A 16,617-nucleotide genomic window follows, 5' to 3' on the forward strand; every position below is an offset into this window, starting at 1 on the left:
TAAAAGTATGTGCTATTTTTCTTTATTGGGTGTACTGCAGGCTAAAACTGTGCACCAGCAAAGTTAGGTGAGATGTAGGTGAGTGCAGTTTTTCTCCACTGTATTGCAGAACTGGTGAGGTAAAAAATCTGAATACAAGGGAGCCTGCTTCGCATAGAAGAAAACAAAGGTTTTAGAAGTCAGAACAGAGTCCGTTTCAAGTTAATAAAAACTGTCAGCAGTCTGATTTTAATGTAAACTTTATGGATCGTTATGTTGATAATCTCTGTGAAGCACATTTTTTTTACATTATTTATTTAAATAACTATTTTTCTTAAACCTGAAAACAAAAGTATCAATTAAGCAACTGATACCTGAGAATAATTTGGTTGCAAATTTCTATTAGTCAAGCAGGTTCAATTGTGGGAAGCAATACTCCATGAAACACAATCCCACTCAGTATTTTAGTAATAGGATTAACTATATTCTCTTAAGTTTAATCACTAGAATTAATAATATAAAATGCAGTTGTTCCACTATTGCAATGAAATTTAAACCATAGTAATTTCCAATATTAAACCTCTGCTGCTAATAGTGCTAATAAGCTGTGCTTATCAGTTTGCAGGCATTAATATTAACTTTTGGCTGATGGTTTTAATTTCATGACTGTGAGAAAATGGAAGAATTATTTCAAATATATTAATTATATTTTTATCTGAAGAGGGATATTTTTTCTATAAGCACTTTTCACATGGAGGTCCAACATAAACATTTTTCTTTCTTTCAACAAAGTGATGTGGTTTAATGAGAGAAATTAAAGATGAAAAAGCTTATTATGTCACCTAATTCTTACTGCTGCCAGTATAGGATTTTCCTTTACATATTTCAGTGTTTTGGCAAACCATATTAAATTACTCATGCAATGGGGATTCCATCACTTCTCATGAGAGGCTTTTCTACAGCTTAATACATCTTAGCCTCTGAAAATATTTTTGTACTTGGTATGAAATTAAAATGAAGTGTAAGCCATAACTCCTAACAATTTCCCTGCCTGTGGTAGTCATGCCTGGAATACCGCACAGCTGCCTGAAAACTCAGTCCTTTGCTAGCCCATCCCTTCTCGCCATCTGTTTGGGAGGGCTGCAAGGGGGTTCTGGAACAGGCACTGTTTAAACATTTCAGCTGACATCTACCAAAGGGTATAATGCTCTTAACCTTGAAAAACGTGAAAGAATTATGAATAATACAGTTAGACCCAATTTCTTTATGGTCTGCTTTTTAATCAAGTCATAGTTCAAGTGCTGAAAGAGAAAAAATAATAAAGCTGGGATATAATAGTCTGAAAATTGTAAGAAAATGAAAAAAAAATGGTGATAATATACTCATAATAACACTTCAAGTTGAGACAATGGGACACATCTCAAAACTGGAACAACCATCACTTCTTCGATAAGTCAAACTGGAAATTTTAACAATAGAAAAGAAATCAGGTGATTTAAAACTAATTTCTCATCATCTTTTGTAGAAAAGTGGTTTGTAAAAGGTCTTTCCTACGCAGTCCACAATGAGGTTTTTATAATAAGCATGAGGCCAGCTCTTGTAATGTGTAGTGACCTGCATGCCATTCATCTCACCTAACTTCAGATGCTTTCACCTGAGCTTGTTACTCAAGAGTCAATCTCCGTATGATCAATAAAGAAATCTCTCTGGCTCTGCAAGGAAGCCTTGGGTGATCTGATGTTTATACTTAATCAAAGAATACCACATTGGCACCTTACTCAAGGATACAATGATCGCTGATAGAAAAGGAAACTATTCTAAGCTGGCTGATTTCTAATTGTCTTGTCATCATCAAGTAAATATTTTAAATTTAATGCAAACATTTTTATCCTTAAAAATGATATTTGAGTAGTCAACAAGCAATGGAAGACAGAAATTAGTAGAACAACATCACCCTGTTTATTAATTTTATGGATCAGATTTGATGTTATTAATATTTAAGAAAAATGCTGTTCACTGGACCCTGCTGTTAATAACATCCCACAGGCTACAGCTGAAGCAGTAACAACACCTAATACATCATTTTACAGAAAAGATGAAGACTTATTTGTTATTTAGAATAGAATTCAATTGCAGATTTGACTGAACATATTGACTTAAGAATCAAGTGAGAAGATACAGACCTTCTATAATCAAGTTTATCCTTAAGTTAGGAAGTGAAGATGTAACTAACTGATAATATTCATAAATACATGTTAGAGTTTGGCTATGGCTAGCCTGAATGTGAACTTATTTTCAGACACTAAAGACATCACCAGTGACTGCCACTGAATTTCATTTCTAGTGGGACAAAATAAAGATTTTTTCAATATTTGAATTTTCTCTACGTAGTGGAACTACTCAGTAAAAATTCAGATTTATATAAAGTAAAAGGGCAGTAAAAGGACTTCCTATTTAGTTTATATTTAAAGAAAAAAATACCATTTAAATGATAGGGTACTCATAAGAGATTTGATCTTCTGTACACATTCCACTGGAGATGGAGGATTATCTTTCCAGCAGATGATTTATTTGGAGAGATAAAGAACAGGCTGTTACTCAGCCAGTAGGGTACTTATGTTAATATTTACCCAGCAGTAGGAGATTCACTCCTACCATGTGGAGGTAAGTAGTCCACAAAGGAGCCCTACTCTTGGTATCAGTGTGCAGGTAATCTTTCTTCTGTTCTGTCCCAGGTTCTGATGCCTTACTAACAAGATGGAAAAAAAAAATAATAAAAAAAAAGCAAGCAAGAGCATGCTTATATTACCTTCCATTGCTTGTGCAGCAGTGATATCAATGATAAAAAGAATCCCCAGTTTTTGATGCAGAAATAGCAAGAGGCTTGGTACTGTTTTTGAGACCTATTACTGGAAGTTTATTAGAATTGAAGTAAGCAAAGATTTATCTTTATGGAGTGCAAAAATAGTATGCAGCTGCTCTATCCTCTCCAAATTGCATATCCATAATACAGTTCAACAAATATGAATATATGAAAATACACTGCAAATATTTTTCTTGCACTCTCCATAAAAAGGTTAGCATATGTACAGTATTTTTTTCTTGAGGGAAACAGATGTCAGGAACTAGGTACCTTACTGTTGCCATAAATGTCCTCTCTCTCTGTGAAAGCTTTGTTTATTCCTCTTATACAGTTTCTCACTTCCTTTTCATTCTCTCTTTGACATCAGTTTATCTTTGAATTCAGAATCTTGAACATGCTCTTCGGAAGTATGACATGCTGTTTTTATCAATGAAGTGTGCTGTTACCAGAGGTGGGAACCTTCCACTAACCTGAATGACTGCTTACAGAAGAAAGGTTTAAATCACAAGGACTAAGGCAAGATTACCGTCAACTGCTTAGACATTTTAAAAATACATTCCTTTAAACAAATGGCATATACATTTTTCTTTAAGATGTCAGTAAGACAGATTTCTCATTTTCCAAAAGCTTTCTGGATTCTTTCACAGCCTACTGCCTTTCCACATCAACATAATTCAACACTCGTGTAACACGGCAAAAGTCAAAACCTTGCATAAAGATTCTAGCTTTAAAATGTCCAAATACGCAAAACTATAACTAAAAAATTTTCAAATGAGCATGTAAACAGTACATGAGCCTAAGTAGTATGAATATCTCTGTTAATCTTTTCACATACAATCCAATAAAGAAGGGTAAATGTGCATGTGCTACAGAAACAATTTTTAAAAACGTGTTTCTACACATTAGCACAGAAGCTTTTTAATTCAGCTTCAAACTGATGGTAACCTCTTTAAACAAGTGCTGTACTATACTTTGCCCAGTATGAGGGATAGACAAGGCACAGCACTTAAAACTGTCAAAGTTATTCAGCAGTCCAGTTGTGAGATCCTTGACATTAGCTGAAATTTCCATGTTAATTTTATACTCGTGTTATTCAACTTTAAGATATAATTACACTTGTTACCAGCTAAAATTTGCTGTCATCACATAACTCTGAAGAGAATGAACAAAGCCTTTGGGCACTATAGCCAAACAATACAAAAATATTAAGGAGGAAGGACATATAGCAACTATTCTTCATAATCATGGGACTCACTTCCTACTTCAGTATGTGGGTGATTCATCTTTTAAAGATTAAAATAACATTCATTATTAGAAAAATGTTCACATTAAGAAAAACTACCATCTGTGCTATGAATGCAAACTTCATTGATATGTTGTGAGGATCTTCTTAAATAGCTGCACAGATTATTTGTATAGATTACAGCTATATAGGTATTTGTACATTGTACTTTAGATGTTCCTTGAAAATTTGGAATGATAAAGAAAATCACTATTAAACTAACGAAATAGTAAAAAATACAAAGCATTTTGCATTTAAGAAAGTTCTGGAACGTGGAAGTCATAAGGACATAAATTTCAAAAAATATACATTCATGTTATTGTTGTTCTTTAAAAAATGGAATATCAAAATAAGTCTATAAATGGTCACACAGTCACATGAAATGTCAGGTTAACTGAGAAGAGACATCCCAAGTGTAACCAAGACAGTCCAAAACAGTTGGTCCGGTGAGTGTCTCTGAAGTAAGCAATGAAGCTGACTTACTTGGTTGAAGAGATGAGCTTTTAAAAATGGAAACAAATTTGAGGCAATTAACTAGATAAGTGAACCTCTGACAGTTGTCTAACAAGTATTAGGTTGAGTATTATTTATTAAAAGGGGCAGAACTAATATAATAAGCATCATAAACAAGTCACATTTCAAATGTTATTGAGGAGCCAACCAGAACATATTAAAAAATTCAATGTGTTGATGATGATGATCAGCATAAGAATTTTATAGACATTTATGAAAGTGTAGAATCAAAAAAGGGAGAGAATAAAATACCAAAGTAACAAAGAGATATAAAGATAACTTGCAGATTATAGATTCAATAAACTGAAGAGTGTTGGCAGTGCAAAAGAGAATACAGGGCTAGCAAGCAAGCATTTCCAAGGGTAGATATAAATCCAAGTTTTGGCCAATTCACACTTCAACTAATAGTGTAGCATCTAGGAAAAACATAATTTACTGAAATAATGCATTGGATGTTTCAAGGCCATATGGAAACAGACTGAGTCACCAAGACAGTGATAACTGAAATTTTCAGTGGATTAGATTACTGACCTCTTGTCCCCTCAAAAAAAAAAAAAAAAAAAAAAAAAAAAAAAGCGCAATACGAGTATTACTTGGTAAATGACCTCCCTTTGTAAGGAAGGGCACTCAAAGGAGACATGGAAGAACATCAGAGACAGAACAGAGAGACGACTATTAATTCACAAGATGCTACAACAGATGTTCTGGATGATTAGAAATAATCAGCAGCTGAGAAAGTGAGTGGAATCCTGAAATTTTGTTAAACAAGTAATGAGAGACCAGTGGAGAAGGTCTGATGCAATAAAAAGAATAATAGGCAAGTGGTGGAAAGAGGAGAAAAGATTGGTAAGATATTACTGTTACTTTTAAAAGTACTAAAGAACTGAATTATGGGCCTTGCTAAAAACAATATGTTTTGGCTTAATGGAAAACATAATAATCTGGCACTTGTCTCATTCAAAGAGTTTAAGATCTCAAAACAGATAAGATTTTTAGCAGACTGAAAATCTAGTCGGGTTCAAGATACAGTTCCCTGTTTTTTAAGTTACAAGTTCACGAGTCTTGTCCTTGTTGACATTTGTTCCTGAGAACTATGTTAAAATACTCCCAGTGAAAGAAAATATTGTGAAGCCAACAAACAGAACTATCATAAACTAACATTAAAGTACCAGGAACCAAAGGTGGGGACTTAATATTGAGTGTCAAAATGTAAGGAATGTAAATACCAGGAATATATAAAATACTTTATTAAGTTATTCCAAGTTTCAGAATTATTTTCATCTCAGATTTGAATTCGCAGTTCTACATTCTCACACTACAGCATTTTCAGTTATATATGTAGTTCAAATATCCCTATAAGAATCTAGCACCAAAAAATGCTTGTTCTCATTGTTGTGCCTTTCTTTTGCACCTATTTTGTTATGTATTTTTTTCTCTTGCTAAAACATGAAAAGTGCTGAAATGAGAACTCGCTTATCTACTAAATCAACACCTCAAATGTTTTAGGTGGCAAAGTCTGCAGATATAGCCTAAATCAACATTTTCTTATATTACATCCATTTTTATTTATTTTTTTTAACTTCCTTTTCTATCAGAGGTCTCACAAGATCTCTGCATTTGCCTGTCAAACAGAAGCTGTGCAGCTGTAAGTAAAATGATAATTGGAAAGATAATGTTAGTGGTATTCAGGCATCTCTCTCAAAGCAGCTTAGTCATATGCTGTATGGAATAAAAGCAGGGTTGGCTGAGTAAGGGAATTTGCTGTTTCCCAGGAAAAGCAATTGCCTGAAACACATCTGGCAAAACGCTCCAAATGTTTAGTTTTGACAAAATATACACTTCATCACTTCTTATAAGGTGAGTTCTGTAGAGTGAGTATCTTCTTTCTAAAAGGGGAAAGCTCTAATTTGTACTTTAAATATACCAAGCCAATATTTGCTATTTTATGTCAAATACTATATACACTCAGCTATAACACAAGCAGGAAATCCCAGATTAAGCATCAATATTTCATTTTGCAGAATAAATGTATCATGAATGCAAACATGCCACTCCGTATCTTCAGTACAAATAAAAGATGAAGAAAACAATGAACATTTAAAAAAATACTGAGGTGAAGCAACTGGTCTGAATTAAAACTTTTTACTGAATTTTGTACTGGCATATATAAGATGCCATGCCAAATAATTTACATTCCTTCCTACTTTGACATGGCTAAGAATGAGATGTTTCTTTTCATAATTGACAGGAGACAGATCTTCTCTGTCATTCAGCTTTTCTGGAATAAGCCCTGCCCTGCAAGAAGACTTGTTATTATGCCTCTGAGGCTCTGCAAAAAGGCTGTATTCAAGCATCTTCCTTCCTCCTCCTCAGTATTCAAGGACGAAAATGTATTTAACTTGCCTTACTTTTCACACCAGTTTTCTAAATTTAGCCATTACTACTTTCTTTCCCCCTGAACTCTGCATGGCTTTGAGTCCCTGGGGAGGCAGAGAAGACCACTTCCTCCTCCACAGCTGGGAAAGCTGTTCCCAAAGGGATGGAAAGGGTGGAGGATCACAAACAAATGTTCGAGAAGATCCACCAAATACAGCGCTATCCCGTAGTGAAGGGTTAAAGGAACGTATATTTATTTTGTTGGCAAGGTGAATGCTCACTAACTTGCCTGGGCAGTGGGAAAGAGCACTTCATTAAAGCAGTATGAGTCCATCAGACCCAGATGGGGAAATAGCAAAATCCTCCCTTGGTTATGCGTGTGAATATTTGCATGTTGGGGGTTGTATTTCAGCTATTGCCACTGCAGCCAGGAAGTGTCAAGGAAAAATTGGGGTAAACATCACTACAGTGTACCTCAGGGTGTTACTCAAAGAGCTGGAGGAGAAGCACAGCACAACTGGCGATTCCTGCTGTGCCGGTAAGGGTCTTCCACCAGGCATTTGCTGGCATTTCACACAGGAATACCTGCACTTTCCATACTTTTTCCCTGACGTGCTGACAGCTGCCATAGCAACTGGCCACTCATTCATTCATTCAAAACAAGACAAAACAAAAAACTTAAAAGGTAAACTGATTTCTCTCTCCAGTATTCATACAACCACAGTTCTCCCTAGTGGAGGTCCAAGATAACAGCAAGCCTCGCAGGCAGCCTCCAAGTTCAGTTTTGTTCCTGGCCCCATTACTGCTCAAGGGCCTCCCAGGGTCATGTACTGGCCTTTCCTAAAGGAAAACAAACTCCAGACCAAACCTTTAGAGACATGCCAGTCTCTCCTCAAAAACCCAGCAAAACTGAGCTGCAAGCTTAGGCTGGTGATCTGACTCACCAGCGCGACACATGGATGGCAAACTTCATAGCAACTCAAAAACTATTGATCTCATCAATAGTTTTTTTTTCAAGCTTCTCATGGAAATTCTGTGTAACAGTTTCTCAGTATCCCTTAAATCTTGTCTCTCATATGTACAGTCCCTTGAATAGAGGCGTAATAATTAAAAAGAAAACTCCTAAGAGACTACACTGGTGAGTCTTGTTTTATCCTTTAATATCTCACTAAGGGATTAAAAACACCTTGAAAATATAAGCAGAAAAATTCAGATTATCTTCCAGTTCTACTTATTCATTCAATTTTCCTCATCCAGCTTTCAGGACTGGAATATACCTATTTGCAACATTATTTTTGCACAGACCCCATATTCCTTTGGCTAGCTGTGAGAAGAAAAGAAAGCAGGGAACAGACCAATTTAAGGACAGTTAAACACAAGTCATAACAGGAAACTCTCATTTAACTTAAAAATAATAAAAACTATCAGAATTAAAGACAAGAACAAATTTGAATGTCTGGCTAGATACCTACAAGTGTTTCAAGGAGTCTACTGTATAAAACTAATCCATAAATCTGTCTTCATTGCATAAGAGCAGGTTTCTCAACCTGCAAAAGGTTTTCAATGTGCAAAAGACTGCTATGCACAAGGAATTAAACATTCTTCCAAAAATTTCAATGTACTGAAAAGTGGAAATGACTATATAGAAAGGTTTTGAATCTTCTTTAACAATGCAGGTACCTGTTGCATTAATTTGCTTTGCTATTGCAACAGGAAGTTGAATGGATGGGAAATGTCTACTTTTTATGCCAAACCCTACAAATATCTACATTTTGTGGAAGGTATTAGTGACTGGTATAGTCAAGAACTCCAAACATCTCTTTCCATTTCCACTGGCTGGAAGGATGAAGGATGGCAGATGAACACCTCACAGGAAGCAAATGTGACAAATTAATTGCAAATGTCACAGTCCAGCTCCAAGCCAAGCCTTCCTGGGACTCTCCAGAATTGAATTTTAGAGATTTCCCTTTCCAGAGGTAACAACATGTTATGTAAAGAAATCCCAGCAGCTTCCAACAATGTAAGCAAATACATTTTAGCTACTACAACAGTTTTTGACAACCCCTGAACACAAATTTCATGATATAAAAAGTAAAAAAACCCCTACATTCATACACTAAATAGAACATAACAAACATGTATAGGAAAGTCTGTCCTAAGAGATCAGGAGGCACATGGGGATTTTCCTTGTATAAGAGGAATTTTGGTCTCTAATCCGTGTTAGCTGGACTAGTGTGACATTCCCTTTGTTTATTTTAATTATGAAAAATCTACAGCTTCCAGGCCCAAAGCTAGCAGAACTCTCAGGCAGTTTCTCTTCATTAATCAATATCCTATTCCAAGAAGCCATTTTCTGTAATAGAGAAAGTGAACTCCTCCAAAATTTCAGTCAAATCAGTTCTTTCCCAGGGTTTGGGAAGTTGGTTAGTAATTTTCTGCTTTTTCAAGATCACTGGGAGTGAGAAGGAAGGAGAAGCTCCTTTTTACAGCCTTTTTATACAGCCAAATATTTACTTTATGAGATTTTCCCTCACCTTTTCCAGTTATTTCCCTCTTCCAAGGGCCTAGAAAGGGGCTAGCAAAAGCTGACAGAATGACTGCTGTTCACCCATGCCACGTCCTGGGGAGTGCCTGACTTCCACTTGCTCTGTAAAGGTGTTCATTTTTCAGTCCCAGCTGACTTTTGATTTGCAGCTCTTGTTAATGTTATCACTTTCAGAGTTAGATGTTTAATATAGGAAAAAAAAAATGTGCTTGAAAACATTTAGTTCTTGAAATGATTATAAATGATTATTCAGGTCAGAGATTCAGTGCAGAGGTTGCATTTGACTGAAAACTTTTAATTAAAACCCCTCTCTTATTCTCTTTGCAAGGATGTGCCCAAGCCTGCTTTTGCATGCATAGGAGAGTGTCTTTCTCTGTAATTACACAACATATAAACCACAAGCTAAATTACATCTTGGTTCAGTGTAACAAAAAAAAAAAAAAAAAAAAAAAAATCCTTTAAGAAGAACAAACAAGCACAGGAACTTTTTTTTTTTTTTTAGTTATTTTTGACAGCATTTAAGAATGATCACCGCTGCAAAGAGTTTACAAGCTCTGCAAACGTAGTTGGAGGCGATCGGAACTGATTTCTCAGCCGAGGAAATTCTTAATGAGAGCTGCTGCTGCTGCTGCTGCTGCTGCGGGGACGCGCGGGGGTCCCGTAACACCCGCTCCTCCCCAAGGGCTCTCCGACATCCCACGCTGGGCTGCGCGCTCGCCTTTTATTCCGGGGGTGAGCGACCCCCCCGTCGGCAGACAGCGGTTCGGGAGGGAGGAGCGGAGCGCTCCACATGTCTGCCTTCCCTTATCAACTTATCATATAAGGAAAGGAGAGTGATTGATTCATTTACCGAGCGGTAAAATCAGGACGAAGCTGAGCAGAAGGAAGCGTTGAGGCTTTTTTTGGGGGAAAGGAAGGCAGAGCTTGCAGCCACGGTGCGACTGCTCTTCCTTTTTGCATCTGACAGCTGAGGGCACGACTGGGGGGAGGACGGCGTGGGACTGGGACGGCCAGAAAGTCCAGCCCTCGTTCAGACGACACATGGCAGCAGAGCACTGAATTTCTGCACAGGTTAACTTCGGTCTGGGCTCCTGTCAGCACACCAAGGCGCTGCGGATCTGCTGGCTGGCCACAGGAATTAAAATGCAGCTGACTGTTTACTTCACTTGGAGCTGCAGCATTTTCCTAGCTTCGGGATACAACTCCTTCAGTAAAAGCACGGAGACTATTGGCAAAAAGCAGTACCAGGTTCAGCACGGGTCGTGCAGCTACACCTTCCTCTTGCCTGAGACAGACAACTGCCGATCTTCCAGCTCTTACGTCTCTAATGCTGTGCAGAGGGACGCACCTCTAGACTATGATGATTCAGTTCAAAGACTGCAACTACTTGAAAACATCATGGAAAACAACACCCAGTGGCTAATGAAGGTAGGATAATATTTCTATCCTAAAAATTATGTTTATAATATCTCATTATCTTTTTTTTTTTTTTTTTTTTTTTTTTAAGTTCACAAAACACATGATCTAAACTAGCTTTCTGAATTGCTTTTCTATCCACAAGTTGTTTCAAAGTATGAGAACTTAATTTTACAGACTACCAAGGAACAGATAACTTCACTGCTCTGCAGAGTTTGTGCTTTAAAGTTTGTCATTGCATTTGAATTGCTTGGACACATAGTGATTACATAGGCAGTCAGACAGCAAGCACGTCTGAAAATTGTGACATGAAAGAGCCAGCTAGTAATTTATAATGAGCTGACAGGGGCTATTTTATATCTATTTAAGCAATATAGAACATGCCTTTATCTGAGGCGGGTCTTAAAAATATATATTTGAAACTTGATCTCAAAATTTGCATGCAGAAATTAGCATATGTAAGCCACACTGACAAAGTGTTGTAATTCAAAGTGAAGACTGCAAGTCTGGCTTGCAGTGAAGTTAGCCTGGTGAAGTGACAGAACTTCAAGAAAGTTCATTGGCGGATATCCTTCTCATCCTGTAACACTTCCACTCAAGTATAAAATATTCATGGAAAAAAAATATTCTGGAAAAGGTGTTTTGGATGCCACATAGCTTCCTGTAATGCCACTCCATTGTAACTGAAGGAAAATAATATTGATTGCCAAAGGGGCAACGTGTATAATTAGACCTGAAACATCAGAAAAAAATCATACTGCATAAATTCTTAACGCTACCAGAAAATAAACCTGATCACAATTTCACATCTTTATAGGAACTCACTTGATCCTAAATGGTATACTATTCAATATATTTTGATTTAACAAATCTTTATTTGACTGGTACCTGAAAAGGTGCAATAGTATAGTTTAATTGCATCATAAATTCATAATCCTAAATTCGTGCCTTGTACCAAGATACTTATCTTCTAAGCAGTAAATATTTTGAGGACTGAACAGAGCAATTGACACAGGAACTGGAAACAATTGTTCAAGTGATGACATTTTTTTCTTTAAGAATGAAATATTTGTTGCAAATGGAGAGAATTCATAATTATCTGCAGTGAGTAGCCACTTTTTGATTCTAAGGTTGCTTCATTACAGAAACATTTTGCATTAGGGTTCACTTCTCCCATCATTTACAGAGGTACAGAATTAGCATGATAGAATCAAAGAAACCTGCTAGAGAATTTGCGTGAGAAACAGAAGCCACACTTCAAAGCAGAAACAATAGTGCTTTCATCTACCTGAAAATGAACCTTAAGGCTTAAATCAAAAATGCACACACTTGAAGCCTGAAGTGTGGGCAGTTAAATTTGTCTTTGTGGGCTTAGGATGCTTAATGGAGACACCCACATTTTTAAGTGTTGGGTAAAATGTCAGAACAGTAAGATCAGTAGTTTTTTTTGTTGTTGGTTTTTTTTTTTTTTTTTTTTTTTTTTTTTTTTTAATTTCTCAGGCAAAACTTCCCTCCACATATGGGCTTATCTATCTATTTATTAATTTACAGTGCTCACTATTGTAGTGTTAAGACCAACATTAACAGATGTGCAGTGCAGGATGAAAAACACACAAAGTAAAACAGCCTAATCTCCCCAGCTGGTAAGCAATTTCCTAACATAAATAGTAAAATCACACACAACGCTTCAGTGCTAAATGCCACTTAAGTAAGCAAACACAGTAACATAAGTGACATCAGGTAAACAGAAAGTAGTAAGCAAATTCCAGCATCCTTATTTAGTAAAAACTATGCTTTTTCCTGTCAGCCTCTGGGAAGTCAGCTACAAGAGGCATAGGATAAGTATATCCAACCAATTCTTTGGGGGAATCAAAAGGCAGATTCTATTTTAAAAGACAGAGAAGGGTTTTATTTGAGCAAAGATTTCCAAGTAAGATGCTTTAAAATAGTCTGATTTTTTTTTTTTCCTAGCCATTCCACAGCTAAACATCCTGTAAAATAACTACTGTTTGTCTTTTTCACTATTTTAACACCTGCTCTTTATGTCATCTGTTTTGTTCACAAAGAGGCTCCAACAAAAGTAGCTTTTCCTCAAATTTGCTTTGCTAGTGACACCTGGTCTACTAAGTGAAGATGAAAAGCAAACAATAACCTTTAAAGTTGCTTATTGAGTTTACTTGCTGTGGTTTTTATTCCTTAAGATCACTAATACACATTCCTGGGTTCATATTTCAACTTACCAAAATATAACACCAGATTTGTCAAGGCTTGCCAAAAAAATTTGTTCACTTAGTTTTTGTACTATACTGAAAGTGTAATATAAGATTGTTTTTAAAAATAACCTGATGCTAATTTCTCAGCAATTGCACAAAACCTGCTTTACGTCTTGCTTTAAAAAAAAAAAAAAAAAAAAATTTGCTTATTTAAGAAGCAGTACCCATTTTCTTTTGAAGTTTTGTAAAAAAGAAAAAGATGCAATTTTAGTGTGAATTAATATTTAAAAGTTGTTCCTGAAGTGTTGCACATCCCAAAACATTTTTACACTCCTCCCCCCATCCTGCCTTTAATCCATCAACTAAAGGAAACATTATGTTTCTGAATGAACTCTAGGCTGTATGAATGGAACAGCATGGGAAGTGTGCGCTTTATCTGGTTAATGGACAAACACAATGGGAAGAAAATTTGTTAAGCAGGGCCAGGTTCTTTTCTGCTCTGGTCCTGCATACAGAGCAGAAGACTTTGTTCTGTCATTACTGCAAGTTCAATTGGTTGCTGCTTCATGAACACATTTTTTTTTTGTCCAAACAGTTTTAACGCCTTACACCATCACTGTACAGACGATACACTGTACAGACGATACACAAAATTGGAATGTCTTTCAAAAGGAGATTACGTTTAAGCATTCGGATGACATATTAGAACAAACCACTGTTCCACCTAATCCAGTGTTTAGCAGTAAGCCAGTAAGCGATGCTGCAGAGCAAAGGCCAAAACTCTAGATCAATTGTGCAATAAAAAACCTGAAATGAACTTTCTTCTTTGACATTTGCTACTTTGGGATCAATTTGTGCAGACATGTAAGATGTGTATTTCTTAAAGGGTGTGTATAGGCAGGGAGAATAAGCCTCTCGTTAATAAGATTTTCAGTTAATTTGAGAGGGTAGGAGGTTGGTATACAGATACGATACAAGACTGGAACTTTTAAATGTAGTTATACATGTTGAGTATTATCCTTGAGAATTTCTTTATATAAAAAAGCACTAGGTTTTCTAGAAGGCGTGATTTTCATAAGGTCCACAATTAAAAATATCTCTATCTAAATTAATGGCAATGCTACCATTTGGATCATAGCAACTCTACTGCAGGAACTCCATTTTTTTTTTTTTCCAGATATTTGGCCATTGAAATAACTGAATGCTGACTTAAATTTACTTCTTAGTACATAAACTAGATCCTACCTTAGACTACAGGAGGTAGGACTCTGTCCAAAGCAATAGTGTAACAGAAATGGGTCATGTTTTGTCTTTCCCGTTAGAAAAAATTGAAAAGAATTTATGAACAAATTGTTGATAGTGTATGGCATATAGGGTAATTTATTTTTTAGTTTATCAGCAGGTCAAAAGACTAGAAAATGAAAGTCAGGAGTCAACATTAAACCTAAAGTCAGAACTTCACCTTGAACCATCCCAGCAGACTAGGAGGGGAACACTTTGCTGATAGAGATGTAGCATCTCTGAACTGAGATTTGTTTTTCCTTATCCTGGAAGCTAAAAACCCTTTGTCATTTTGAAAAATGTTTCTTCTCTAGAGGAAACAAATTCAGATGTTTTAAGATGTATGGGAGTGGATATGCATAATATTTTATGAATAAGTACCAACAAATGGTTATAATTATTATAATACAGTATACAGTGGTGGCTTAAAGCATTAAGGTACAGAAGTTCATATCTCAAATATGAAAAAATATTCTGACATGCACCATCCAGAAACATCTGCATGCAATGGACAAGGACAAATACATTGTACAGCGCTGGATTTTGAAATACGCAAGAGATGATTCTGACTCTGAATCAAGGGCTGCATTCCTTTCTTAAGTAATGCATCTGTTTTCACTTAAATGTGAAAAGTGCTTGTTTCTGTCTATCAACTATGTATCTGCGAAGCAAAAGAGTACTGGCATGACCAAAAAGAAAATACTGTTTTACTTTGAGATTAATACATGTTATTGGATAAAGTTTCCAAGCTAGTTTAGATTTTTTGACTCTGCAGTTTATTTTTATATCTCTGATAGGTAAATTCTTGTAAAAAGACTCCAAATGATACTTCTGCATGTGCTTAAAATTGTTGTAAATAATATTTCTAACACTCCACAAATTCCAAATTGATGGAACAGGTATGAAACAGTACAAAAACAAAAAAGAGCAATAGATTTTCTTGTACACACCTACAAGATAAAATTGAATTTGAGAGCTCATCATCTCCAAGATGTGATCAGGAAAAAATATGGTAGACAGATGCCTGTTTTACTGAACCAGTCTCTTACTAGCATTCAAAATATATTTTCAAATGCTCTGTTTGTTATTAATATGATCACAAAATTATCATCCTTGACTGGTCCAAGGTCCAAACAGCAAACTGGGAGACTTTCTCCATTAATTATTAACAATAAATACTCTTTAAAAAAAAAAATAATTTATTTTCTGTTCCTTCAGGTGCACATATAGGAAATTAGCCTGGAGATGCTTGAGTTGACAGTTTCCAGTCCTTTGTGTTTTCCTACCCATTTAGCATAAATATACTGCAACGCATCACAGCATAGTTGTTAGAACATCTTAGAAACTTTTGCTGAGAGACTGAATTCCAGAATGTTTTTTATTATTATTATTTAATTTTATTTTTATTTTTACAGACAGTCATCTTGTTACTGCACCTTATTTGTTGTTGATTATGAATTAATTCAATAACATGCTTCTCCTGTAATCTGCCAAGGAAAACAACTGATACCATTTCTTTGATTCCTAATCAGAAGAAACAAACTATCACATATATGTTCCTTAGAATACATTGAATTTTGCCTAACAGGCACAGATAACCATTTCTAACCTTCCAAATATGAAGTTTTCAATGGCAGTAGTGGAGTGTCCTTTTCATACTACAGTATTTGCATACCACATTTTACATTAGTCTATTTACAATACTTTTGACAGTAAAACAAGGTAACTCAGTAAATCACTAGTTATTTAACAACCTTTTACGCACTTTAATGCAAGAACCCCCTCTTGCATCTATTGCTTCATGGGATTTTACACAGCTCCAGCTGAAAGCCAGAATGGGGGGCAAAGACTCTGCCGCAATACCGTTATAGGGCTAGACATGCAAAGTGCTGCTAACTGATTTAAAAGATCTCAGACCTTAGATTAGGATCTGCAAGGAGAAAGGTGTCACTCCCTGATCCTTCTCTGGAGCTTAGCAAACCCAGAGTTTTGTCAGATGTCTCAAATGATAGGCATCATTAGTTTATGATAATGACATCATCATAATCAGCTCTCTAGAGTAAGTTCAGTCTGTCTTTTCAGCCTGGAAGAGAAAGCGGAGTGGAGAAGTGGAAGATTTACCAGCATTGCTAAAGAAGTTGCAAAAGCT

General features: G+C 35.9%; 2 protein-coding genes across 5 annotated transcripts in view; one reads left to right on the forward strand and one right to left on the reverse strand.

The window, feature by feature from the left end:
* MCPH1 (microcephalin 1) overlaps nucleotides 1–16,617 on the reverse strand; it is a 129,506-nt gene that overhangs the window by 25,804 nt on the left and 87,085 nt on the right. The window lies entirely within an intron of this gene.
* Nucleotides 10,109–16,617, forward strand: part of ANGPT2 (angiopoietin 2) — a 47,335-nt gene continuing 40,826 nt past the window's right edge. For 3 of the 4 annotated variants that reach the window (XM_084516288.1, XM_084516289.1, XM_084516290.1), the window contains exon 1: nucleotides 10,111–10,986. In XM_084516288.1, the coding sequence (XP_084372414.1) occupies nucleotides 10,702–10,986 (285 nt within the window). In that variant the 5' untranslated portion in view covers nucleotides 10,111–10,701. Of the gene's footprint in view, nucleotides 10,987–16,617 lie in introns of all 4 variants that reach the window. The other variant, XM_084516287.1, reaches the window with a different exon arrangement.

Source organism: Aythya ferina (assembly GCF_964211825.1).
Source record: "Aythya ferina genome assembly, chromosome: 3".
Lineage (NCBI taxonomy): Eukaryota > Metazoa > Chordata > Aves > Anseriformes > Anatidae > Aythya > Aythya ferina.